Raw genomic sequence first — 27,800 nt, forward strand, 5'->3', positions numbered from 1 at the left:
TTTTAATTTAGTTAAATTTTAATAAAAAAAATTAAATCGAACCAATTAGGGACAATAATATATTATTTTTAATAATATAGAGAAATTAAATCATATTAAAATTAAAATATTTTAATTAAATTTTAAAATATTAAAAATAAAGGGTAAAAAATAAAAAATTTATTAAAAATTTAAAATGATTGAATTGAATTAGATCGATTCGGTTCAGTTTCTGATCAAAATCAGTTCGGTTTAATTTTTATAAATATTAAAATTTTAATTTTTAATTTATTTAGTTTAATCAAACCGATCGAATATTCACCGCTAACCGCATCACAACGGTGTGATTTGAATAACTCAATTTACTAACTCAAAAGGTGTAAAAAATATTAAAATTATGCTTTTTTTCTGTTAATTATTTTCCTTAATTGAAATGTATATAAAATTAAATTATTAAGTTATTTATTAACAAGTGAAATTTCTCATAAGTATTAATAGGAGAGATGGATACTTAATATGCTATGTGCAATGACAGTAAAATCAATAATTTATTTATATATTTAATTTGTTGTTAATAAATTAAAATTAAATAAAAAACTATTGGTAAAATCATTTTAAAAATATTATAATCTTTTATATAATAAAAATTTTAATTGAGAGATGGGATTGATTCACATTTATTATGCTCAATTGGATTCTATCATAATTTGGGGAGAGCATAAATCGGTCTGAATCAAAAAACCGAACCGAACCGATCAATTTCGGTTTAATGGTTCGGTTAATCGAAAGGTTCGATTCGTTTCGGTTAGTATTTTTCAATTTATTCAGTTTTCGGTTCGATTGGGTTTAAACATGTTAAATAACTAACAAACTGAAAAACTAATTTTATACATAGAAATACTGATTTTAAATATATTTTTAAATTTTATATGGATTTTTATGGGTTTTTTAAGTATTATTATTATTATGTATTCAAACAATATTTATTGATAAATTTATGTGAAATATTTATTAAATTATTCTACTGAAATTAAAAGTAGAAAATTAAAAAAAATTATAGATTTTAATTTGAATCGAACCGAACCGAATCGATTTTTATCAGTTCAATTTGATTCGATTATATTTTTATAATCGATTTTTTTAATTTTTAATATTTTTATAATTCAATTTTTAATTTTTTTAGTTCGATTCAATTCAAAATCGAACCGAGCGATTGCACACCCCTAATCATAATCAAAGGTCTTTATTCTTTTAAAAAAAAATTTAATTTAGTAAAAATTAATAATTATTTAAATAACCTCATTAATTAACTTGATAGTTGATACAACGGTTTTTTTTTCTAAAAAAGAAAAAAAAAAAAAAACTTTAAAAAGCGTTCTAGAAATCGGGTATCGGCTCAGTATCCTTGCTCTTAAAAAAAAAAACAAAAACTTTAAAAAGCGTTCTAGAAATCGGGTATCGGCTCAGTTTCCTTGCTCTCCTCAGTCATCAATTTCATCATTACCATTAAGCCCACTTCTATTTGCCATAATCGCCGAAATTTTTCTTTGTTGTAATGATCCTGATGGACCAATAGTAGTAATCAGTTTGACTTGCCTAATTAGATTTCCAAAAATTTATTATTCCTCTTTCAAATTGGTTCTCTATTTAAGGCTACGTCTGTGAAGCCCAAAGCAAACGGAAACTGAGTTGTTTCGTGCCACAACAATTGCAAATTTCTAACAAATGGAGGTGCCAGTGAGAGCGGTGGGCAAGAGCACGAGCTGTCGCGGGGTGGCATTCGAGAGCAACTGCGACAGACTCAGGCTAACAGCCCCACCATCGTTTTCTCAGAACGGCCAAAGTGGGAGATGGGTCTGGATTCCAAGGAGCCAGAGTAAAGTTTTCTCCAACGTCATTCCATTCGACAATTATCTTGAAAGGACAATGAGTCGATCAAGCAGTCACTTCTGCGACTTGGATTTCACTGATGTAGCTGTCGCCGATGAGGAGAATCGATTGCAAGAGTTGGTAGAGAATGAAGAGCCCTGCCAATTGGAGAAGCAGAACAAAGTTGGTGATGTTGAAAAGCAGGATCAAACACCTAAGGCCAAACCAGCAAAGCCAGGGAAAGTATCAAGATTATCTATTATACTTTTAGACCAAGGTCTCTTCACAGTCTACAAGCGTCTTTTCATGGTTTCCTTGACGTTAAATATACTTGCTCTGATCCTTTCAGCCACGGGACATTTCCCATATGGCAAGCGCAACCCAGCTCTCTTTGCCATTGGCAACATTCTTGCTTTGAGCCTGTGCAGAAGTGAAGCCTTTTTACGGGTGGTTTTTTGGCTGGCAGTGAAATTATTTGGCAGGCAATGGGTTCCTCTATTTCTCAAAACTGCGATCACATCATTTCTCCAGAGCGTTGGAGGAATTCACAGTGGCTGTGGTGTCTCCTCTATAGCTTGGCTAGTTTACGCCATTGTATTGTCGTTTAAAGACAGGGAAAACAATCCAACAGAGATCATAGCTGTTGCCTCCACTATTTTGTCCTTGCTTTGCGTCTCTTCCTTGGCAGCCTTCCCTCTTGTCCGCCATTTGCATCACAATGTGTTTGAAAGAACTCATCGTTTCGCTGGTTGGACTGCTCTAGGCCTCCTGTGGATCTTCGTGGTTCTGACAACCAGCTATAATCCCAATTCAAAAACCTATGTTGATTTTTGCGGTTCACATTTTTACAAAAAGCAAGAATTCTGGTTCACTCTGGTCATTACTGCAATAATATTTCTGCCTTGGCTAACGGTGAGCCGGGTTCCTGTCAAGGTTTCATCAACTTCAAGTCATGCGTCCATTATCAAATTTGAAGGTGGAGTTCAAGCAGGCTTATTAGGTAGAATTAGCCCGTCGCCGCTATCAGAGTGGCATGCTTTTGGAATTATATCAAATGGAGAAAAAGAACATATGATGTTGGCAGGTGCAGTTGGTGACTTCACCAAGTCCTTGGTCTCAAATCCTCCAAACTACCTGTGGATTCGAAAATTACACTTTGCAGGCCTGCCCTATCTCATAAACTTGTACAAAAAGGTCCTGATGGTTGCTACAGGGTCAGGCATTTGTGTCTTCCTATCCTTTCTGTTGCAACCATCTTCAGCTGATGTGTGTTTACTGTGGGTGGCCAAGGGAATAGAGGAGAACTTTGGGAAGGAAATTATGGACATGGTAAGTGGGTATTCAAAGGACAAAATTATTGTCCATGACACAGCTGTACTGGGTCGTCCAAGTGTGGCGAAGATGAGCGTGGAGGCAGCTAAAAATTGGGGAGCCGAAGTTGTCATTGTTACTAGCAATCCAGAAGGAAGCAGGGATGTTGTTAGTGCATGCAAGGCTTCAGGAATTCCAGCCTTTGGCCCTATATGGGATTCCTAGAGGTGCTGCGTGCATCTTTCAGTTTGTGTAAGGTCCCCTTCTTTATAAGTAATCAATAAAAAGAAATAGTATACCATATATGCCTTTAGAATTTCTTTGATGTAACAAGTATGAAGTGAATGTTAAGGTATAAATATGTTGAGTTTGGAGTTGGAGAGAAGAAAACCAAAACAAAATGATTAAGAAATGTTTAAACCATGAAGCACAAGAGAAAAAAAATTGTCTTCTTCTTTTCATTTTCATTTTTCAACACTGTGTCTTCATACAACTCTCCTCTCCAACTCTCTTTTCTCTATCAGTTTTCTTGTTGCAACAGCCTCCCTTTTGTAGGGACAAAAACTAACAATACTAGACCAACTTCCTGAATTTTATGCTACATACATGAAATGCTATTTCCTTGCAACTAAACTTAATTATTTTATCAAAATAATTAACCGCCGTAAACTTGTCAACTCTCCTGGAGTACGCATGACTGCAACTGGGTTGGGTTAAAAACATAGCATGTTAGTCAGATTTAGCATAGTTTCAGACTTATATCTATCATCGAAACATCAAAGCAACTGCTTTCGTAGCTCAGTTGGTTAGAGCACCCGTTTAGTAAGCGGGAGGTCTTGAGTTCGACTCTCAACGAAAGCAACTTTGTTCTAATACCCCTTGTTTTGAGATTTTGCATACTGATCAAGGCAGGCAATGCCATGCAAGCACAATTACCTTGTCTTCTGGATTATGCCTGCTCGATCACCATCTCCTCCATCCCTTGGCTACCTGCCTACCAGAACAAGCACCAACAACCTCTGATCATGGTTTCAAATCGCGGTCGCGGGTAACGGAAACAGGCCTGCATAAATTTTTTTAGAAAATTTATAAAGTCCATGAAATTAAAATATATTGAAAGATATAACGAAAATTAAGTTATACAACTTATAAACAAGTACAAATATATTGAATAAACATAAAATACATAAAATTTAAACATTATATGTAGTAACTTACCTCAATTACCACCAGAATGAGCGTCTAGCAGGTTCTTGAGTAGATCCACCACCTTCATCTTGTGATTGAGAGTTTTGATCTTGATGATATTGATAGTATTGAGATGGATCAAAGCTGAAGAATGAACCCATACCAAATTGATCACTAGGATTGGACTGGGTTTGAGTGTGGGAGAATGATTGCTCTGACAAAGATAAATCAGAATACGATGGAGGAGGCTGATATGGATATGGATTTGAGTATTCCCATTGAAAATTTCCTCTATATCCATAATCACTAGTAGAGGTTGCTTCCATTGAAGATTCACTTGCACCATAAGTTCCATATCCATAATTATCTGCATCCATAGAACACTCTCCATGTGCAACACATTTTCCCTTATCACTGCTACCACCAGAACTACGGGATCTGTGATATGTATGTTGCAAAGTTGGAGCTGGAGCTGGAGCTGGAGATGGAGATGGACTATGCCTCTGATATGAAGAGGGATCATCATGTGATTGTAATGAACTAGTAGCTCCACGACCTTCACCTCTTCCACCCTGACCACTACCACCATCATCATCACTAGAACTAGATAGTATAAAAGAATCTTCAGGTTCAGCATCACCACTACCTCCAATATTATGTCCATGAGTTGGAGCATTAACTTGTTGTGATTGTGATGGAGCGGGCTCATCCTCCTCTAGCCAAGGATTTTCTTCACCATCAAGTACAGGATCTTCCCTTTCCTCCAACTAAGGATTTAGTGGATCATCTTCCTCGAAAATGTAATCCAAATTAATTGGATTATAACTCTTTTATAGCTCATGCTGACTCTTTCTGCTCAAATTTCTCAACTTCAGCCGCATATTGTAGTGAACAAAGACGAGTACATGCAATTTTTGATACCGTAATCTGTTCCTCGTCTTTGTATATATAAGTGAAAAAGTGCTCCAATTTATTTCACAATTAGATGCAGAAGTGGTTTGACTCAACACTCTTACTGCAATTCTCTGTAGTTCAGGAGCACTTTCACCATAATGTATCCACCATTCAGCTGCATTAAAACATATAATAATTTTAATAATATAGGTTATTTTCTCAAATATTTGATTTTATATTTTAGAACACTAAAAATATAACATAATGTGTAAATCTTATATTTTTACCTGGATCAGTGAATTTAATGGCTTTTTGTGCTAAGGCGGACCCAAAACTCTCCATTTTATGCTTATAAAGTTGTGTCTACACCAATAAAAAAAATTATTTGCTTTATTATACTGCTAAAATTATTTATTAAAATTATTCAAGTTAGCTATATATTATATACTTACTTGGTTCAATGCATTGGCTTGATTTACCAAATCACTCTCTAGCCTTTGAATAACATTTTTAAGGCCTGCCATAATTTCACTATCATTTTCAATATCGTGTGTATCATACTGATATTGAGGATTCAAAAAATATCCTGCAAATCATAAAAATATTATTAAAATTTATAAGATATAGAAATTATTAAAGTATTAAGTATTAAGTATTAAGTTTATGTGCTTCTTACCAGCCGCATGCAAATCATGATATAATTGAAAATTCCAACGAGCATCAATAATTTTTCAGTAGTCTATGTAACTTCTGGAATTTTGCTTAATGGCCAACTTTGCTCGTTCCATTGCTTCATATATAAATCCCATTGTTGGTTTTTCGTCACCATCCACTAATCTCAACACTTTAAGCAATGGCTATTGAATTTTCATAATTTGCTCGGCTTTCTCCCAAAAATTTCTTCCCTCTCTATCCAAGCTAAGAACAATTTTCTTAGCTTCATAAGCTGGTCCACCGGTAGCCTGGCCATATTTACTTCATATCCATTGCTCGAATTCAAACATATTTCTTAACCCCGTTCTACATCGAAGAAGACTCTCCAATGCAATAAAATTAATTGCAAATCTAGTAATCCCGAGGCGAATTATATCTCGACCATCAGTGAATTCTTCATGTAATTTACCACCCAATTATGATTGTAAATAAATTGGGTGATAACTTTTCCTTGCTCAATGACGGTCTTTATATTCTTTCTCTTTCCAAAATCTTCTAAAATTAAATCAATGCAATGTGCACTGCATGCTGTCCAATACAAATTTGGAAACTTCTCCATCAACTTTTTGCCACCAGATTTAATAGCAGCTTCATTATCAGTCACCACTTGGACAATTTTGCTTGGGCCAATTTCTTCAACCACTTCCTTCATGATCTTGAAGTAATATTCTCCATCTTTTCACTCAACATTACTTGCATCTATGAATTTATGGAACACTGTTCCACGAGGAGAGTAGACTAGAAAATTAATTATACTCATTCTGGTTGGTCCGCTCCATCCATCACACATAATGTTAACTCATCTTTCGTTCCACATGCCCTCAAATGAAGCAATATATTTCTTCATTTCTTTGTATTCATTTTTCAAATATACTTCAGAGATCTCATATGCTGAAGGTGGTGATACATTAGGTCCCACTTCAGCGGCCGTTCTGAGTAATGGCTTTGTCCATGGTGACTCAACCACACTGAAAGGTAATCTGTTGTGGATAACAAAATTACCAAAGGCTTTAAGTAACTTTTCTTTCTGTGACTTAAGCCATTTGGTTTTAATCTTTGGTTGTTTCAGACTTCTGTTCTTTTCTATTTCAATTTCAACTGCTGCTAATCTAGAAGCAGGTGTTGATGTTTGCTTAATATATCTTGATGCTTCTCTACCTCTTTTACGAACGGTCGCTGAACGACTAATTCCCGAGTGAGGAGGAGCTTGATGGCTACTCCCACCACTTTCATAATGAGAAGCTCTCCTTCTATAAGCATCTTCGTCAAACTGCCACATGCTTTCACGTCTAGCAATTTCTAGTTCAATATCTTCTTCGTCTGAATTTGAACCCTCAACTTATGTCATCTTCATGATTTCATCTTCCAACTCCCTTGCCCTCTTTGCTTTTTCTCTTTTTGCAGCTTCAAAACCCCTCAACATATTTCCCATATCTTTTTTTACTTGCGCAGAAACTTTTTGACAACCAGCAACTTGCCCTGGTATATTTGTCAAATGCTGCTTCAAACGAGTTATCCCCCCAGTTATTTTTTTACCACAAAAATTACACGTCATTTCTCCTTTTTTTTCCTGTAGGAGTGGCAAAATTTCATCCAATATCTTGACTTGGTTTATCAGATCCCCCTCTCGGCATTTTCAAATTATCAAATAATATACTGTAAAATAAAAAATATATTATCAAATTAATGTGCAAATTAACTTAAACTCAAATTAATGTGTAAACAAAAAATATATTATAATAAAGTAACTTGTATGCTATAACTGATAAGTTATAACTTATAATTTGTAAAGTTCATGAAATTAAAAGATATAATTAAAATTAAATTATATAACTTAATAATAAGTACAAATATATCAAATAAACATAAAATTCATAAATTTTAAACATTATATATAGTAATTAGTAACTTACCTCAATGAAAGTTGGAAATAAGTATGGATTATGGAAGAAAAACACTATGGATTTATGGAAGAAGAAGAGAACTCTCTTTAGTCTTTATGCTGCTGCTGCTGCCTGCTGGACAGCTGGAGGCTGGAGTCTGCTGGAGGAAATGGAGAAGGACTGAAGCTGAAGGAGAAGTGCTACACTGCTACTGCTGAGGCTGCTGCTTGCTGGAGGCTGGAGGAAATGGAGAAGGACTTGCTGGAGGCTGGAGGAAATGGAGAAGGATAAGAGACTCAAGGTGCTGGTCTGCTGGATGAAAGAGAGGAGAGAGTAAAGTAAAGGCTAAAGAATAAAAAGAAGTAGAAAAGATAGAAAAACATTTTTGCAAATTGCATATTTTGTTTTTCACGTGAAACAGGCCGGAGGAGCTGCTGGAGTGCTGGACAACTTCTGCAAGATTCCTGGAGCTGCTGGAGTGCTGGACAATTGCAAGATTCTTGGTGATTTGCTGTAAAGGAAAGTAACGGTCGTTACGGCCGGTAACGGCCGTTACGCAAATAATTTTTTTTTATCGTTGTTTAAAGAAGGCCGTAACGGCCACGGCTGCCTCCATTACCTGTAAATAATGACCGTTACGTTACGTAACGGCCATTATTTGAAACCATGCCTCTGATCAAGCTACATAATTAACCTTCATCTTTGCTTATTGCAGCTTTTGATGATGTCTTGAGATTAGTTTCTGACGCTATATGGAACAACTTGTTTCTTTCTGATTTAAAGCCTTGTCTTATTTTAATTAAGAATGATGTCGTCATCTTCATCTTCTTCAAGATCACATTCACAATAACAGCTGCTGGCTGCTGGCTGCATTAGTCAGAGAAAGATTAATCCCTCACCATTCCATTATTATAGATTTTAGTTCTTTGACTTAAAAAAAATAATAATAAAAGAACCAATTAATTGTATTTTAAGATGAAAAGCGATCTTTTAATTAATTTGATTAAAGAATTATAGAATAAATTAATAAATTATTAAAAATTCAAAGATTTAATTGTAATTATCCCTTTCTTTTACGTGTAAGTTTAGAGTATTGTAATGTAATTTTTTGTATGTAAAAAAATAATTTTATTAAATAAAAAAAGAAGATGATTATGATTGAAATTATTCTAAAGTTTGAGATCTCATTAAGTAATAAGATGATGAGATGAGTTAATATTGACTATTTCTAATATAAAAAATACTAAAAATCTTTCCTCCAAGTATCTCTTACGTGGGATTTTGGCATTTTGTTGGGATAAAATAAAACTCATTATTTATTATTAATTTTTTAATGCCTTTGAACTTTTGAGAAGCATGGCTAACAGAGACAGCTAAATCTAAAAATGGACAGAAATTGCATCACTGAATCAACAGGTGGAGCGTTTGTTGATGTATAAAATAAGTTATTATTTATTAATTATTTAATTTCTTGTAATTATGAAACTCCAAAGCATTGTCCAATTCTGTCCGTTGTTATCTTTAATGAATTTTTCTGAAAAAATAAATATCATGTGGTTTTGTTTATTTTATATTAAAATAATATTATAATTTTTTACGGTAAAAAATATTAACATAATAATAAAATATAATTATTAATTAAAATATAAAAACATAAAAAAATATATTAAGATTTCATTCCTTTTTATTTCAAAATTTATAATTTAATTTATGTTAAATTAATATTTCGAAATAATATTTTAACACAATTTAAACTATAAATTTTAAAATAAAAAATCAATAAAATTAGATAATATTTTTTTATACTTTTCATTATGGATTTAAATTCGAAACTTAAAAATTTTAGGATGATTATTTAACTAATCCTAATTATTAGGGAGTTAGATGAAATCAACCTTAAAGTCTTCATTTATATTAATTTCTATATTTTATAATATTAATTACTAGTAAAATTAAAATGTTGTTAAATAAATTTTGTAATTAATTATATTATTACAATTTATTTTATTTATTATTAAACAAATTGTAGATGATAATTAGTCATATTATAATTTGTCAATAATTTGGTTATTGAGAAGCTGCAAAAACTCGACTAATAATGGATCTAATTGTATTACTTATTATTATGCTTTGACAATGGAAAAAAATTGCTAAAAATTTTTGTAATATTGTTAAATATAAAATAAAATGCTTATTAAAATATATGATTATTATATATATATTATTATATTGTTAAATATATTATTATTATATATATATATTATTATATAGTAATATATTATTATTGTTAAAATTTACGCCCAGCTTCGTATTTCAACTTTTACTTTTTTTTATTTTCAATTTTCATTTCAAAAATAAAATTAAAATTTTTTAATTAAGTAATTTTAAATTATTATTAAAGTATTAAATTAAACTTTTTTAATTAAGAATTGAGAAAATAAAATTTTAGATCTCTCAATTTTAATCAGATGCACTTACCATCATTTTAAAAGCATTAAATCAACAATTTAACTAGCTGTTATTGAGAAATTAATTATAAAATTATATACCTTGGAATATTGCCCCTTCGGCCACAGTTGCGTAAACTATTTCCAACGGAAAAGAGAGTATATGGAACATGAAATTTGGACATAAACATTAATTGTTCATGCAATGATATGAGTTCAAGAATCCCAGATAGGACCGAAGGCTGAGAAGCCTGAAGCTTTGCAGGCGTTGACGACATCTCTGCTACCTTCAGGATTGCTGGTAACGATGACCACTTCAGCGCCCCATTTTCTAGCAGCTTCAACACTCATTTCAGACACTTTGGGCCGACCTAAAACAGCCGTATCGTGCACAATTACCTTGTCTTTAGGGTGCCCACTCATCATCTCTTTTATTTCTCTACCGAAGTTTTGCTCTATCCCTTTGGCCACCCACAACAAGCAGACACTAGCTCTACATGGCTGCAAAAGGAATGATAAGAACACGCAAATACCTGAACCTGTGGCCACCAACAGAACCCTGTCATACATGTTCACTAGGTAAGGCAAGCCTGCAAAGTGCACTTGCCTAACCCACAAGTGGCTCGGTGGATTTGAGACTAAAGATTTGGTGAAGTCACCAACTGCACCAGCTAGCATCATGTGTTCTGTTTTTCCATCAGAAATTATGCCAAAAGCATGCCATTCAGATAAAGGGGATGGACTAATCCTTCCCAAAATACCAGCTTTTACTCCTCCTTGGAACTTTATTATGGAGGCATGGCCAGAAGGAGAGGATACTTTGACAGGTACACGTCTCACTGTCACCCATGGGATGATAATTAGAACTGTGATTGCTACAGTGAACCAGAACTCTTGCTGTTTGATCAACCTTGAGCCAAGTTCGTTGCTATAGGATTTGGTTTCTGGATCGTAAGAGATAGTGAGCATTACAAACGCCCACAGGAGAGCTAAAGCTGTCCATCCAGCAAATCTGTGAGTCCTTTCGAATATATTATGATGGAGATGGCGGACGAGTGGGAATGCTGCTAGGGAAGATAAGCAGAGAAGCGAAAGAATGGCGGAAGCCACACCTATGATCTCTGAGGAAGTGTTTTCTCTGTCCTTGAGAGTTAGAACTAAAGCATATATGAGCCAGGCAACGGAAGAAACCCCACAGCCGCTATGTATTCCACCAAGACTTTGAAGAAGAGAGGTGGTGGCAGTCTTGATTGGGAGCGGAACCCAAGACCTCCCCAGGAATTTGACAGCGAGCCAGAAAACAACTCGCAGGAAGGCCTCGCTCCTGCACAGTGTCAAAGCAAGAATATTGGCTATGGAAAAGAGGGCAGCTCTATTTCTTGCATATGGAAAGTTCCCTGTGGCTGCAAGAACCAAACCTATCACGTTCAAGGTCAAGCAAACGACAAAAAGCCTCTTGTACACTGTAAACAGGCCTTGATCGAGCAGTATAATTGACAATCTTGATTCATTCTTTTTAGCAGGCTTTGGTGGTTGCTCACGCTTACTAGCAGATGGAAGTGGGTCTGCTATATGCTCTTTCTCAGCCTTTTTTCCTGCTTCTAATACTTCCAAACTGATGTCTTCCTCTTCTTCTTCTTCTTCTTCACTGATGTCAAGATCACAGAAATGGCTACTGGCTCGACTCGCAGATCTTTGTAAAGAAGAAGGGAACACTTTGGAAGAGCCGCTTTGAAACCAAGAACGCTCAATTCGGCTACTCTCTTGTGACTCATCTTGGGTGGGTGGTGGAAGTGCAAATGGATCAACATGAGGTTTGATTTCAAACGCCACTCCTCGGCAGCTTGAAAACCTCACTGGGTTCTGCATCTTTTTCTCCGAGAGAAGAGAGAAACAAGAATGACTTGCAGAAAAAGAAGACTGAGATATAGATTCAAAAGATGTTGAGCTCTTTTGGATGCAAAGCTGGCTATTTATAAAGGCTTGTAACTGATATATTTTTCATTTTCTTTTTCTTTTCCCTCTAAAATTCCTCCACCTCACTTTCCGGCGCAACGAAAAGTCAAACCCTTAGCTGAAAAATAAGACTGGTAGAAAATACAAATTTAGAAGACTTGGACCTAGAAGAAGAATATGGACAAAAAGACTTGGTAAAGTCTACAATGAAGTAAACTATACAAGAGTTCAATAAAAAAAAAATCGCAAAGAAAATGAAAAATAAAACAATTTATGAAAAAAAAAAAAAAACTCTCTAAGTATTTTCATTCTTTTCAAACAATTTCATTTCCTTTAAAAAAAAACTCTAATAATACGAAATTAGAATATTAAAGACCTGCTAATGATTTTGGCAAAGAGGGAAACGACGCCATATGGAAGACGAAACAGCCTCACCTTTACAATTTCAATCTCCCACCAATGTGGAAAGTTTGTCTCTCCTTTCTCACAGCAATAGTGATGTATTGTATCCATTGCATTGCGAGCTCATTGACTATTATGGTTAGTTGATGTATCGAGTAATTTCATCATATTAAGTAATTAATTGATTTAATTTAAAATTATATTATATTAAATAAATCTAATATTAGTTGTAAAACTTATTTATATATTTATTAGTGTTTCACAATTTTATGATTTAGATTAATGTTAATTTTAATTATAATAGCTTAATTTCAATCCATCAAAATAATTTTTAAATTTTTTTACTATTAAATTTAAAATAATTAATTTAAATTAATAATTATGTATAAGATATTATAATTTTTTAAACTGGTCATTTTGTATTTGATGACCGCTGAATTTCACCATTCCAGTATAAAACCTAGCCATGATAGCGACTTGGATTCAAAGGTTATGGGGCCTCTTCAACGAACCGGCCTGAACCACCCAACCTTGAGGTCGGATCTCTCGTGGGCCTCAGTCCTTTCACACCAAGTTTGGCCCTGAAACGTGATAGGAGAAAGGACGGTAGGCCCAGACACTTTGCAGCCCTGTCTAGACGCGCGTCCGGAGAAATTAAATGGCCGCCTAGCATGGAGAGAGCGCCTAACGCTTTTGTACATACGGACCTGTATGACAAAAATAGGTGACAATGTAGCTGAGGGGCCATTAGACATGACTAACGGACAAAGAGCACCTTCTTCTCACCTACACTCACTAAACCATTGTAAAACCTTATTTTTCTGAATATCATATTATTAGTATTATTTAATTATTAAATTAAATTTGCCATATAAATTCAACATTTTTACTGGTGTTTATCTCTAGAGAGCTAAAAGTTAAAAGATAAGTTGTATAGATTTATCTTCTTTAGGTAGAAATTATATATCAAAAAATTTATATTTTATTTTCAGGAGGAATATTGAGAAATATTAAATGATTGCACAGATAAATAGTGTCTTAATAATTAAGGATAATTTAGTCAATATTATTAGCAAGGAGATCATATACAATGATTTTTTCATAATTTTAAATTTCTTTGAATTCTGAGCACAATCTTCCATTTATTTCTTTGGACTTTATTTGGAATACGATTATGCTTTTTTAGACCAGAATAAAAGTAGACTATATAATTTTAAAAGAAAAAAAAAAAAAAAAAAGAGAATAGACCAACATGTAGAACAAATTCCCCTTCCAACTCCACATAATTAATTAATTAATACAATAAGATGCATGCTTAAATATTTTATTAATTTTAAATATTTCCTCTCCACATAATTAATTAATTAATACATTAAGATGCATGCTAAAATTAAATATAATTTTTAAAAAAATCTTATCAATAATAAAATAAAAAAATTATTATTTAATTTCTATAATATAAAAAAACCCGTTATATATTAAAATATTTCTAATATTTTAAAAAATCTACTAGTTTTTATTAATTTTATCACTAAATATTCTACTATTTAGTCTCTATAGTTTAGAAAAAATTATTAGTTGGTCTTTTAGATTATTAAAAAATTTATTAATTAGTCTCTCTATATCAAAAGTATTTTAAATTTTTTTATAATATTTAAGGAATAAAATTAATGAAAATAATAATTAATAGACTTTTAAAAATATCAAAAATATTTTAATAAATTTTTTAAATGATGAGTAGTGATCCAAAGTATTACAAAAATAATTTATATTGAGTTTTAATTTTTTATTTTTAATAATTTAAATTTTATATATTTTGATTTTTATTATCGCTAAATTTGAATTTTAAATTTATTAAAATTTTTATTTATTTATAAAAATTAAGTTTATTTTTTTTAAAAAATTTTAATAAAATTAAACTTTAGAAACTAAAATTTTAAATTTGAAAAAATCGAGAAATAAATTTATTAATTATGTAATATTTTAGAGATAAAAATATATTTTCTTTTTCAATTTTTTGAGTGAGATTTATAAATTTGTAAGAATTAAATTTTAAAAACTAAAGTATTGGATTATAAAAATGGTAGTTCAGTTATTATATTTTTTAGAGAGAAATCTCTAATTTTGATAGAATTAAATTTCAGAAATAAAAATATTAAATTTTAAAAATAGGGAATATTAAATTTTAAAAGTAAAAAAATAATTTATTAATTACGATGTATCTCAAAAATTAAAAAGAAAAATAGTAAATTTTTCTTAATTTAAAAAATGTAAGACGACAACATCCAAGTACAATTTTTATGAAAAAAAAAATCATTTAAAACGGTGCGTGTAGGTAGGTCTAAAGTCTTGGTCCACTGAATTTGAATGGGTTTATGGAATTATTTATATTGTATTGAATTATCAACTTGCCAAATTGAAGGATCTTCTGCGAGACAAATCTTTTTTCCACGACTTCTAGACCCCAATGATTCTTTTTTTAGTCATTACAATATTGTTTTTTCCATATCAGGAATTCACATAAAACAAATTTTGTATTCTCTTAATCTCAAATCCTCTTATAAATAAATAAAATTATAATTCAAGTTAAGGCTGCTAAAATATTTAAATTAATTAATTATATAAAATCTCACTCTACAAGTTAATTTTATAATTAGGCTGAATGTTTCTCAATAGGTATTTTAATTTTTTTTAAAAAAATATTAGAGAATCTTTCAAAATTAAGCTTGATTATGTGTTATGACAATGAATTACAGATGGATTAGTTGACTGATTCTGCTCAAAGCCACATTAGTTAAGCTTAATTAGATAAGTTCAGGTGTTATGACAGTAAACAGCATGCGGTAGTTTTGATTAAGGCCATCTCCAATCCTATGCACCATTTTTTGCACCATTTTGGTGCTTTGCACTAAAATGGTGCAATATTATCTCCAACTTTTTACACCAATTTTAACACCAAAAAAAATATTTTATTTATATTCTTCACTCTCTTTAATATTATATTATTTATTTTACTTTAATTTTATTTATATATTTCACTTAAAAAATTCATATAATTTTATATATTCACTCTAAATATTTATATATTTTATATTTCCATCCAATATTCAAATATTTAATTATTTTATAAATAAATAAAAAACATATTAATTATAAAAATTATTAATTAAATAATAATTATAAAAAAAACATTACTTAAACATTAATTCTAAACATACATTAATTAAATATTAATTAGCAAATTAAAAATAAAATAAACTCATACATATTAAATTATCAATAAAAAATTACAAGCTAATTGATATGATCATTTGAATTTGTATATTGCTCCCACAAATGCTCTATTAATGCATTACGAAGTGCAAAATGAGCATCTTTATCCTTAATTTTTTTGTGTCGAGCTAAAAATTGTTCAAATCGAGTAGTTTCATCGACAACTATTTCAACAGTTGGAGCTGAAAATTCTCTACCATCTTCAATAGGTGCACTAAAATCACGTTCATCCTCGATTATCATATTATGCATGATAATACATGTAGTAAAAATATTATGCAACACTTCTTTTTTCCAAAAACGTGATGGCCCTGCAACTATTGCAAAACGTGACTGTAACACTCCGAAAGCACGTTCAACATCTTTTCGACATGATTCTTGTTTCATTGCAAAATACTTCTTCTTCCTTGTTTGTGGTTCACGAATAGTTTGCACAATAGTTGACCATTTCGGATATATACCATCAGCTAAATAATAACCCATATTGTATACGTTTCCTTGAATAATATAATGAGTGGGAGGAGCAATACCTTTAGCAAGGTCGGAAAATAAATGCGATGACTCCAAAACATTAATATCGTTATTAGAGCCAGGCATTCCAAAATATGCATGCCATATCCAAAGGTCATAATCAGCTACAGCTTCTAAAATAATTGTTGGCGATCCACTACGACTTGTATATTGGCCAGCCTATGCAGTAGGACAATTTTTCCATTTCCAATGCATGCAATCGAGACTACCTAACATGCCAGGAAAGCCACGTTGCTCACCAATATAAAGAAGCCTTGCAACATCCTCGGCAGTTGGTGATCTCAGATACTGCTCACCAAATACCTCAACGGTGGCTCGACAAAATCTCTTTAGACTTTCAATTGCAGTGGACTCCCCAATTTTCACATATTCGTCTGTAGCGTCCGCCGGCAAACCATACGCTAACATTCGAAACACAGCTGTGATTTTTTGAAGAGTAGATAATCCAATTTTACCTACTGCATCTCTTTGTTGTTCAAAGTACGTATCATGCGCTTTTATTGCATCGACAATACGAAGAAATAAATTTCGAGACATTCTATATCGTCGACGAAACATTACATCATTGAAACGTGGATTATCTGAAAAATAATCCAGAAATAAATTACGATCAGCCGCTTCACGATCTCGATTGATTACTACATGACCTAAAACAGAGCCACCTCTAGAAACTCGATGTTGATCTTGTATTTGCTGCAAAACCATCTTATTTCGAGCTAATGCTTGATGAACTGCTTGTGTTTCCACTACAAACTCATTATCATCTGAAATATAATCATCAATATCTGAAGAAGACGATGATGAATTTTCAGCATCATTATGTGATGTATCTCCAACATAGAAATCCATTTTGAGTAACGATCTGTATAATTTTCTTGACTCGAATTTAAGATGAACTGAAAAATATGAGTTATATTTATATCTTTAAAGAAAACATGATTTAATAGGAAAAAAGTGGGGGTAGGGATGCATACTATCTGAAGGTCGAGATCGAAGTGAAATCCATCCAACGGTCGATTTTTTGATAAGATCTATCAGAATACTGTTGGTGTAATTATTATATGAGATTCCATCTGACTTCATTGAAAAATGTGGGGATAGGGATGCATACTATCTGAAGGTCGAGATCGAGATGAAATCCATCCAACGGTCGATTTTTTGATAAGATCTATCAGAATACTGTTGGTGTAATTATTATATGAGATTCCATCTGACTTCATTGAAAAAAGTGGGGATAGGGTTGCATACTATCTGAAGGTCGAGATCGAAATGAAATCCATCCAACAGTCAATTTTTTGATAAGATCTATCAGAATACTGTTGGTGTAATTATTATATGAGATTCCATCTGACTTCATTGAAAAACGTGGGGATATGGTTGCATACTATCTGAAGGTCGAGATCGAAATGAAATCCATCCAACGGTCGATTTTTTGATAAGATCTATCAGAATACTATTGGTGTAATTATTATATGAGATTCCATCTGACTTCATTGAAAAACATGGGGATAGGGTTGCATACTATCTGAAGGTCGAGATCGAAATGAAATCCATCCAACGGTCGATTTTTTGATAAGATCTATCAGAATACTATTGGTGCAATTATTATTTGAGATTCCATCTCACTTATATATATTGGAATGCCAACATCTACAACTTACCATAAGTTAGCCATATCCTTCAATATTTAATCACTTTGTAAACGATGACTTCAAGATCTGCAGGATATTCTACCAATGAAGATGTGCTATTATGCGGAGTTTATCTAGATGTTTCACAAGATCCCATTGTAGGTAAACAACAATCTAGTCAACGTTTTTGGAGTCGGGTGGCAGAAGCATATGAACTTGCAAAGAATGAGTGTTGGGAGTCCCGCAACCCACGATCTTTGCAATGTCGATTGCAAGTTATTGAGAAGGCTATAAGAAAATTGAATGGTTGTTATCGACAAGTTGAAAACTTACATCCTAGTGGTGCTTCAGAGCAAGATCTGGTGAGTATTTTTTTGGTAATTACTTTGTACATAAATATTAGAATTTTTCTTAATATTTTTCTAATTATGCAGCTCAATCAAGCGAAAACTTTACTAATGCAAGATCCAAGCTACAAAAGAGGATTCAAATTTGACCATGTTTGGAACATGATGAAAGATGCTGAGAAATTTAAAGATTGTAGCTCTAAAAAAAAAAATAGTTCAAAATCAAAGCTCTTCTTATGTGTCCTCAGAATCGGACAATCCTACTCCTGACTCACCTATGGTACCATCTCCAAACTTATCATCTTTTTCAATCCATTTAAATGAGGATATTGCAGGAGATTATACATCATCGGATCGACCTCTTGGTGTCAAAAAAGCAAAATTGAAGAAAAAACTTGACGAATCTTTTTCATCCGCTCTGAAATGCTTACATGCTGATAATGAAAAGCTTGTGGAATCATTGGCGAATGCAACTGCAGAAAGGGAGAAGGGAAGACTAATGAAAAGTAGAGCTTTGGACTTAAAGGAATTTAAAGAAGAAAATAAAATTTTATTGCTTGATTTAAATTCTATTTCTGATCCAATTGCTCGTGAAACATTTCGCCAAAAAAAAATTCGAATATCAGAGAAAAGAGCTCAGCGTCAACAACCACCACCGCCATCCGCATCTAATGTATATGGTCAATATCTCAATGATATTGCTGGATCCGGGTCTGACCTTCCGGAATATTAAATATTTAATGTATCGTAAATAATTGTATTTTGAATTAATATATATGGTTCAATTATAATATGTGTTACTTTACTAATTTATTTATATTATTCTATGTAATATATTATAAATAAATTAATTTATTATAAATATTATTTATAATTGTGAATATATTAATTTAAATTAAATTTTAATAATTATAAAAATATAAAATAAATTAAAAATATAATAAATTATGAGAGTGAAAAAAAAATAAATTTAATTGAAAATATATATAAATTTTGAATTATATTATAATTTAAAAAAATAAAAAAAACAAATTTTAAATTATATTATAAATTAAAAAAAAAAAACAGAAAATAGCGCTGCTACAGTGTCACACCATATTTGGCGTGACACTGTAGCGAGCGCCAAAATCCTGCTGGATTTTGGCGCAGCGTTGGAGGACCATCTCCAACGCCAAAATGAAGATTGGCGCAGCGTTGAAGATGGCCTAAGACATCAAATCCCTAATTTTGACTATATCGTTAGAATTAAAAAATCAAAATTAATATTTAATTAAATATTGATTCGACAATTTATATAACTTGTTGAGTTAATTTACTTAATTGAAAATTTAAATTTATCATCTCAAAAATATTTATTTTATTCAAAATAACTCAAAAAAATAAATAAATTTTTTAAATTAAAAAAAATTCAATTTTTAAAATCTTTTTATATAAAATGGAATTAATAGAAAGCTTAATTTTATACTTAAAAATTTAATTTTATATTCAAAAATTTAATCTGTTAATAAATATATCTGAATAAATCTGAGAGATATCATGTTATACTTTCCATTTATCATCATCAATTTTCATTTTAAAAACAAAGAGCTTGGAAATTAGTCGAGAAACGGTTTTAGATTTTGAGTTGTGGTGTAGGAAAGTAATAAAGAAAGAAGATAAGGTATTAATGGGAAGAATAATTAAATAATATTTATTTCAATTAATGTTTTCACAACATAAACAAAATAATTATTAGTATTATATATAATAGAAAAACGTAATTAATAATATATAAGTATTAATATAAAATAATGTAAAATTTTGATTAATTCAAACATTTTCTAAACATTAAAATAAATAGTAGAATTGTTCTTTTCAGATGAATATTTAAATATATCAATTTTAAAAATAATACTTTTTATTTTTATTTTTTATAAAAAATAAATTGTTATAAAATTTATAATAATAAAATAAATATAAAATATATGAAAATATAATTTATTATAAAATATAATATTTATTTTTAAATTATTTAATATTAATTTTTAATTGATTGAATTTGATGATCTTTGGGTTCACCTCACCCCGGTTTAGGGTCAGGCCCATGACAATAGCCCATTACTTAGAAATTCTCAAGCCACTCACGCGAACTGAGTCTAGTCCGCTCAGCCTCACAACCGGGCTTCATCTGGCTTTCTCCACTAGGCCGGCCTCGTCTTCACTGCACCTCGGGCCGATCCCATTTGGGCCCAGCTTTGTTCCTATCCTCCGGCCCAGCCCGGAACCCGAAGAAGGATTCATCCATCCGCCTCGTAGACCCGCCTACACGCGCCCAGAGAGAATCAGAGGCCGTTACGCATGGGGCAGAGATCTGATTCCCTCGTACGTCCGTATCAGCGTAGCAGGGACATGTGGACTAATGATACTCGTTCTGTTGGCACGTCACTAGCAGACAAAAGGAAACATATAAAAGGAGAAATACTCCTCTCTATGTCCAAGCTTTTTCTAAGTTTTACAGAGCCCATTATAAAAAACCCTATTTCTCTGGATCTCAGATCATCAATTGGCGCCGTCTGTGGGAAACGAAGGAGATCTTTTCATCACCGGAGTTTCACTCTTAACCAAACCCACTGAGATCCACGATGGCTAATCACAATGAAAGCAACCTTAACATCCCAAATGACCTGAGCTCCGCCCAAGAGGGGCATCAGTTCTCCTTTTCTAGCCCTACAACACTAAACAACCAAACACCCATTCCTCTCAATCCCTCGCCAAGTTTGGCAGGGAATGCTCCCACCGCTACCTTATCCAACCAGGACCTTCAAACCATGGCCCTCCAACTACAGAATACCGCCCACTGGTTAGGGCAGATAATGCAACAAAGGGGCCTCAGCACCCCGATGAATACACTCCCAGTGGTAGAAGAACCCCAAACCAACGAGCCCCAACCTATCCCCGACCGCCTTCAAACCAGCAGCCGCGGTGCCGGGGAAAGGGAGAGAAGAGCCGGAGAAGAGGAAGAGCCGGAGGCCCGAATCCATAGAAGGAGGGTGAGGGAGATGATAGAAAATGATGAGGCTGACAACTGTTCCGTCGGGACAACCAGGTGGACCAGAAGTGAAGCAGAGGAGGAGGAATATCGCCTGGAGAAGAAGCCCAGGCCGGAAGATGAGGATGTGGACCAGAAGCTGCAGAAGTTGAGAGAGCAGCTCTTGGCCGAGCTGGGAAAGAAGGATCAAAGCCAAACCTTCCTGCCCACTTCTTCGCCTTTCTCGAAGTGGGTGCAGCAGGAGACTGTCCCTAAGAAGTTTATGATGCCATCAATGGCAGCCTATGACGGAGCTGGTAACCCGAGGGAGCACGTCATGAACTACAAGACCTTCATGGAACTACAAACTTTATCGGATGCCTTGATGTGCAAGGTATTCCCAACGACGCTCTTGGGGCCAGCGCGAGCGTGGTTCAACAGCCTGGAGACCGGAAGCATTGGAAGTTTTGGAGATCTGGCCACTCGTTTCATCAGCCAGTTCATCGCCGGGGTGCCAGCGGATAGGAAGACGAGCTATCTGGAAACAATAAGGCAGAGAAGGGAGGAATCGCTTAGAGAGTATGTAGCTCGTTTCAATACGAAAGCCCTGCAGATTCCCGAGCTCAATGAGGGAAGGGCGGTGGAGGCCATGCAGAAGGGGACGACCTCTGCCGAGTTTTTCGGCTCATTAAGCAGGAAGCCTCCGACCTCACTGGCCGAGCTGATGAAGAGGGCTGAGAAGTATATAAGACAGGATGATGCTCTGATGACAAGCTGATTCGCCAAGGGAGTGGCAGGCAAGGAGAAAACCCCGGAGGAAAGGAGGCCGAAGAAGCATGAAAAGAAACATGGCAAAAGGTCTGAGCCTTACAGACAGCCCTGGGAGCGAAGGGACCAAAGACCTCTTCCCCCTCGGGCCTCAGAGCAAAGGCTACTCCCTTCATGCGTTCCGGAGAAGCCGACCCCACTTAATGCCTCTAGAGCCGAAGTGCTCGTAGCCGTCCAAGACAAAGAATTCTTACAATGGCCCAAGCCCCTGAAATCGGAAGCCGACCAGCGAAATCCTGACAAATACTATCAGTTCCATCGTACTCATGGTCACGACACCAATAACTGTTTCCAGTTGATTGCAGAAATCGAGAGGTTGATAAAGAGAGGGCACCTGAAGAACTTTGTAAAGAAACCGGAAGGACAGAGACCTCAACCCAATCTGGCAGTCCAAACGCCGAGAAGAGCAGGAGCTAACACTTTGAATGACAGGTCCAGTGGAACCATCAATATGATCGTAGGAGGCACAGGAGGTCGGATGAGCCAAAGGGGGAAAAAGAGAAGCCGAGAGGGAGAAAACAGCAGTGCTGAGGTCATGCAGATCGTCGAACACTCTTCGGCAACCATCACTTTCTCCTCGGAGGACGCTCAGGGTGTTTAGATGCCTCATGACGACGCCCTTGTCATTGAAGCTGTCATTCACAACTACTGGGTAAAGAAGATCTTGGTGGATGACGGATGTAACGACCCGAAAATCTGACCGCTACCGGCGCTAGGATCCAGATCGACATAAGGTCGTCGGGACCCGTAGCAAGCCTAGCATACATCCTGTACATCTGGTATAATCCCATACATGATCAAACACAAACATAAAAAAAACCTTAAAACATAAAACTGTAAACTTTTTCTTTCTTTCATACACCAAGCTTAACCTGTGCATGCACAACTCATAACATAAACCCCAACGCTAGAGTTCTCATCAACTACTCATGTGGGGCAACATACATTAAGTTTGGCTGTCGCCTCATATAAAACATACATAAGGACCATGTACAAAGGGATTAACCACACTTCTAGGGCAAAGCACAACTCTAACTATTACATTACATTATAACAATTACATCATAATCTATTTCATTACATATCTTTACCTTACATCATGTCCACTACTAATCTATTACATAAACATGACCATAGACATAACCTGCTGATCTCTCGACTATCTCTGCCTGCAAACCTGGGGTTAGGGAAGAGGGGTGAGCTATAAAGTCCAGTGAGCAGAACTATAGAGAAAACAGTTTATTATATCATATGCTTTCATGACATGCATCACATCACAAACAATACACATCAAGGATGAATTCGTCACCATTATCCCTCTACATCTAGATCTCATCTCATAACAAGTCCAACAATGCTCTATGCCAGGGGCGATACGGCCACGCCTGGACTTCACATAACTCTATGCCAGGGGCGATACGGCCACACCTGGACTTCTTTCCATCTCTATGCCAGGGGCGATACGGCCACACCTGGTCTTATCATCTCATATCATGCCATACATATCCTATCATGTCATATCATGTTATATCATAACACATCATACTGAGGGCTAATGGATCATCCAATATTCATCCACATCATCATCACCGTATTATGCAATGCAACATATTCGTGAACTCTAATGCAAACAACCTATTACATAATCATGGTATTCGTTATGCATGAACGTGCTTTAAACATTTAATTTCTTTAATATTAAAAGAGTTATGTTCTACTCACCTTGACTAGCTCTGGACCGACGCTGAAGCAGCTAATACTACTAAACACCTTGGTTCCTCGGGTCCGATCCTACACAGGTGGACTCCAGTGAGGTGCCAAACACACTCTAAACAACTCATAAACAACTACCCAAAAACCCCCTAAAACATCACTTAAACATGCATAGAAAACACCCAAGAAATGGCTGGACAGGGCACTTTCGGCGGCACCTTCGGCGGCCGAAAGTCCCTCTCCAGAGACGAAAGTCAGGCACTTTCGGCGGCCAAACTTTCCTTCGGCGGCCGAAAGTCTGCTTTCAAGCCAAAACTCAACTTTTGGGGGCAAGGTTAGGCGGCCAAACCATGCATCCAAAGGCAGGTTCGGCGGCCGAAGCTACTTTCGGCGGCCGAACCTGAGTTCTTCCCAGAAGGGCAGAACTCAGCTTCTCATGCATTCCAGCCTCCCAAACCTTCCAAACACCCCAACTTTACCAAAACATGCATAAACCTTTAACCATGCACAAAGGAGCTTAACAACTTGATTAAACTCCAAAAACAACATCAAAAGCATACATAGATAGTTTATGACCCACATAGGCCAAAACCATCAAAACAACCCATAATCTCACTTACTCTTTCCCAATCATGGATACACTCACCCACATGCATAACCTAGCTTAAACCTTCAACATATCATCACATAAACACATATTGGGCACAAAACCCACATAAACCCTAACATACATATCTACCCATACTCAAGCATTAAAACTCCTTAAACTCACTTAAAACTTCATTAAAAACACAAGAAAAGCAAGGATCTACACTTACCTCTTGAAGATCGAGGGTTGGTGTGACCCAAAGCTTGAGATATGGAGAACCCAAGCTCTACAAGTCTCCAAGCTCGCAGAACCTTGATCAAAGCGTCAAAACTTCAAAACAATGGTAGATCTCATAAAAAAACTTGAAGGATGGGTAGAGGAAAACATGAAAACGACCAAAGGAGGACCAAAACTCACCTGAGCTCGAGAATAGGGAGAAAACTCGCCCATTTCCGATCTGAGGGCTCTTTATAGGTGGCCTGCTGAACCACCTTCGACAGCCTAACGTGCCCCCTAAACTCATGCATTTTCGGCGGCCGAACTTGAGGTTCGGCGGCCGAACCTTGGCTCGTTCAAACAAGGCTTTCGGAGGCCAAAAGCGCTCCCGAACCTTTCCATGTTCGGCGGCCGAACTTAACTTTCGGCGGCCGAACCTGACAAAAGCCTCCTTGGTCTTTTCCTTTCAAAACTCAATTCTTTTTCATTTAAAACCATGAAATCAATAAAAACATTTTAGAAACCACCTTTTACCTCTCTAGAAGACTCTGGCATCATCAAAATTCCAGATTCCAATGGAGATTCCGCCAGAAGGTAGGGATTCCGATTCTGGAATCTAGCCGGGTATTACATTCTTCCCCCCTTTAAGAACATTCGTCCCCGAATGTTTAAACAAACAGGTACATGCATAAACATAACATAAGCACAATCATAACAACACATAAGCTCTAATCTAAAAAGAAACACGGTATCACTGGAGTATGAACTCTCGGTCTCCCTGGTGCACTTTTCATTTTAAGGTGATTCTAAGGGACTTTCACCATCGGGGTTTCCTTGTTTCCACCCTTTCTAACTTGTGTGTCTGCGGTCCGTACTAGCTGCTCCACATAGGTGAGATCCTCTACGATCTCCACCTCTGGTTCCTTTCAGAACCTCACTCGGACCCGACACGAATTCATATACCGTGGAAACATGGAAAAACGGATGGATCTCTTCCATTGAAGTGGGTAAATCTAACTCGTGGGATACATTCCCAATCCTTTGCAGGATTTCAAAGGGTCCAATGTATTTGAGAGCTAATTTACCTTTCTGCCCATAACAAATCACCCTCTCTTTAGGAGACACCTTCAGCAAACCTCGACTTTCTCGAGAACCTCAACATGCTTCCGCTGCGCACTCTGACAAAACTCTTCTCTTTTCTGAAACTCTACAAGCCTCTTGCGGACAATTCATAACTCTCCTGCTGACTCACAGCAGTTTTGATTCCTCCTTTTTCTAACCATGCAGTTCTTACCCATTTTCTCTGGCTCAGATTCTCCTCCCTTGACTCAAGATGTATTGCAAACTCTTTCGATCTGTAAAGATCTGTCATCATACCTTATACAGGTATCGCCTCCACATCTTGAGTGCAGGGATTACCATCGCCATCTCTAGATCAAGTGTAAGATGATTCAACTCATGCTTCTTCAGCTACCTAGAAGCATAAGCAATCATCCTGCCACTTAACATCATCACACAATCCTCTGATTCTTCTTGGTCCATCTGGTCATAGGAGCGGCAACTCTAGAGAAGTTCTGGATGAACCTCCAGTAGGTGACCTGCCCAACCCAAAAAAAAACTCTTGATCTTTGTCACTACAATGGGCCTGGGCTAGTCCGCTACAACTTCAACTTCCTCGGGTCTACCTCACTTTTGTTTTTCCAACATATCATGACCCAAGAAAGATATGCTCCTTGACCAGAACTCACATTTGGAGAACTGGGCATCTAGGCCATGTTCTCTCAGGATCTACAATCCTGATTTCAGATAATGGGCATACCCTTCTGTATCTCTGGAACTCACCAAGGTACCGTCAATGAAGACAATAACAGAGTGATCCAGAAACAGACTAAAACTCTGCTTATGAGATCCATGAATGGTGTAGGGGCGTTCATTAACCCGAACGACATTCCTAGGAACTCATAGTGCCCATATCTGGTTCTAAACACTGCTCTGTGTACATCTTCCTTGATCTTAACTGATGGTACCTAGACTTCAGATCTATTTTGGAAAGGCAACCGGCTCCTATTAGCTGGCTTAAAATAGATTGTCGATCCAAGGTAACAAATACTTGTTCTGGGTAGTAACTTTGTTCAACGACTTGTAGTCGATACAAAGTCCTAGGGATCCATCCTTCATTTTCATAACCAACACTAGAGTATCGCAGGGCGAGGTACTCAATTGGATGAAACCCTTGTCTACTAACTCTTGCAGCTGCTCTTACAACTCTTTTAACTCTGATAATACCATCCTGTGGGGAGGGATAGAGATTGGTCCACTTCTATACATTACTCCTATTTTGAACTCTATCTCCCTGACAGGTGGTAGTCCTGGGAACTCGTCTGGGGAAACATCTAAGAACTCACTACTGGTACTGAGGCGGCTCCTTGATATGACTACTAAACTCTCCTGCACGAGTTAGAAACTCCTGACAACCTCTCCTGGCCAACCTATGAGCCTGCAGGGCTGATATCGAACCTCTAGGTATCCCTACTTTGTCCCCCTCTAAGGACTACCTCTGATCCATCCAGACCTCTGAACTTGACTACCTTGTCTCTGCAGACTCAGGTAGCACCACTAGTAGAAGAACCAATCCAACCCTAGAATGACGTCAAACAGTCAAATCTAGAACCGCTAGGCCAGCTGGAAGGCATCTACTCACACATACTCTGAACTATACCGGCAGACTGAATCTGCCACTGATGGATCACACTTGGGTCCACTGACCCAAAGGGAATAGCCTAACCCATAAGCTATCAACCCGACCTATCTACGGCTCTCGAAGCCACAAGGAAAGAGAAACACATCAGGGTTCACAAAAGCATACCCATCAAACATAAGAGAGTGAGATTACCTGTCACCATCATGTCCGATGTGTTAGCTTCTTATTGCGTCATGGAGAAGATCCAAGCCGGAATTGATGGACCTTCACCTAGGGAACCTGCTGAAGAAGGGGCCGTCCCCCTTCCTCTGCCTCGACCAC

At 35.5% G+C, this 27,800-nt stretch overlaps 5 protein-coding genes and 1 non-coding gene across 6 annotated transcripts; 3 read left to right on the forward strand and 3 right to left on the reverse strand.

Moving 5' to 3' along the window:
* The first annotated feature begins 1,631 nt into the window (after positions 1 to 1,631).
* On the forward strand, positions 1,632 to 3,475 carry LOC110605085 (adenylate-forming reductase 06235). Its single transcript, XM_021743391.2, has one exon. The coding sequence runs from the start codon at positions 1,705 to 1,707 to the stop codon at positions 3,382 to 3,384; it is 1,680 nt and encodes a 559-aa protein (XP_021599083.1). The 5' UTR covers positions 1,632 to 1,704; the 3' UTR covers positions 3,385 to 3,475.
* Positions 3,476 to 3,946: 471 nt separating this feature from the next.
* TRNAT-AGU lies at positions 3,947 to 4,020 on the forward strand. Its single transcript has one exon. It is a non-coding gene; the product is annotated as a tRNA-Thr (tRNA).
* Positions 4,021 to 10,366: 6,346 nt separating this feature from the next.
* Positions 10,367 to 12,219, reverse strand: LOC110604719 (adenylate-forming reductase 03009). The gene has a single exon (XM_021742998.2). It carries the CDS (start codon positions 12,152 to 12,154, stop codon positions 10,502 to 10,504), a length of 1,653 nt encoding a protein of 550 aa, XP_021598690.1. The 5' UTR covers positions 12,155 to 12,219; the 3' UTR covers positions 10,367 to 10,501.
* Positions 12,220 to 15,937: 3,718 nt separating this feature from the next.
* On the reverse strand, positions 15,938 to 16,399 carry LOC110604891. Its single transcript, XM_021743181.2, has one exon. The coding sequence runs from the start codon at positions 16,397 to 16,399 to the stop codon at positions 15,938 to 15,940; it is 462 nt and encodes a 153-aa protein (XP_021598873.2).
* Positions 16,400 to 16,458: 59 nt separating this feature from the next.
* Positions 16,459 to 17,296, reverse strand: LOC122722237. Its single transcript, XM_043952426.1, has one exon. It carries the CDS (start codon positions 17,294 to 17,296, stop codon positions 16,607 to 16,609), a length of 690 nt encoding a protein of 229 aa, XP_043808361.1. The 3' UTR covers positions 16,459 to 16,606.
* Positions 17,297 to 17,996: 700 nt separating this feature from the next.
* LOC110604892 (glutathione S-transferase T3-like) lies at positions 17,997 to 21,957 on the forward strand. The gene is made up of 3 exons (XM_021743182.2): positions 17,997 to 18,440; positions 18,513 to 18,618; positions 21,827 to 21,957. Exons 1-3 carry the CDS (start codon positions 18,153 to 18,155, stop codon positions 21,955 to 21,957), a joined length of 525 nt encoding a protein of 174 aa, XP_021598874.1. The 5' UTR covers positions 17,997 to 18,152.
* The last annotated feature ends 5,843 nt before the right edge of the window (positions 21,958 to 27,800 follow it).

This window comes from Manihot esculenta, chromosome 17 (genome assembly GCF_001659605.2).
Source record: "Manihot esculenta cultivar AM560-2 chromosome 17, M.esculenta_v8, whole genome shotgun sequence".
Taxonomy (NCBI): Eukaryota; Viridiplantae; Streptophyta; class Magnoliopsida; order Malpighiales; family Euphorbiaceae; genus Manihot; species Manihot esculenta.

Coding starts and splice junctions, on each gene's coding strand:
- LOC110605085 (XM_021743391.2), top strand. CDS start 1,705: ATGGAGGTGCCAGTGAGAGCGGTGGGCAAGAGCACGAGCTGTCGCGGG.
- LOC110604719 (XM_021742998.2), bottom strand. CDS start 12,154: ATGCAGAACCCAGTGAGGTTTTCAAGCTGCCGAGGAGTGGCGTTTGAA.
- LOC110604891 (XM_021743181.2), bottom strand. CDS start 16,399: ATGGGTTATTATTTAGCTGATGGTATATATCCGAAATGGTCAACTATT.
- LOC122722237 (XM_043952426.1), bottom strand. CDS start 17,296: ATGGATTTCTATGTTGGAGATACATCACATAATGATGCTGAAAATTCA.
- LOC110604892 (XM_021743182.2), top strand. CDS start 18,153: ATGACTTCAAGATCTGCAGGATATTCTACCAATGAAGATGTGCTATTA. Junction 18,441..18,512: donor GTGCTTCAGAGCAAGATCTG/GTGAGTATTTTT, acceptor CTAATTATGCAG/CTCAATCAAGCGAAAACTTT. Junction 18,619..21,826: donor TGCTGAGAAATTTAAAGATT/GTAGCTCTAAAA, acceptor TTGATGTGCAAG/GTATTCCCAACGACGCTCTT.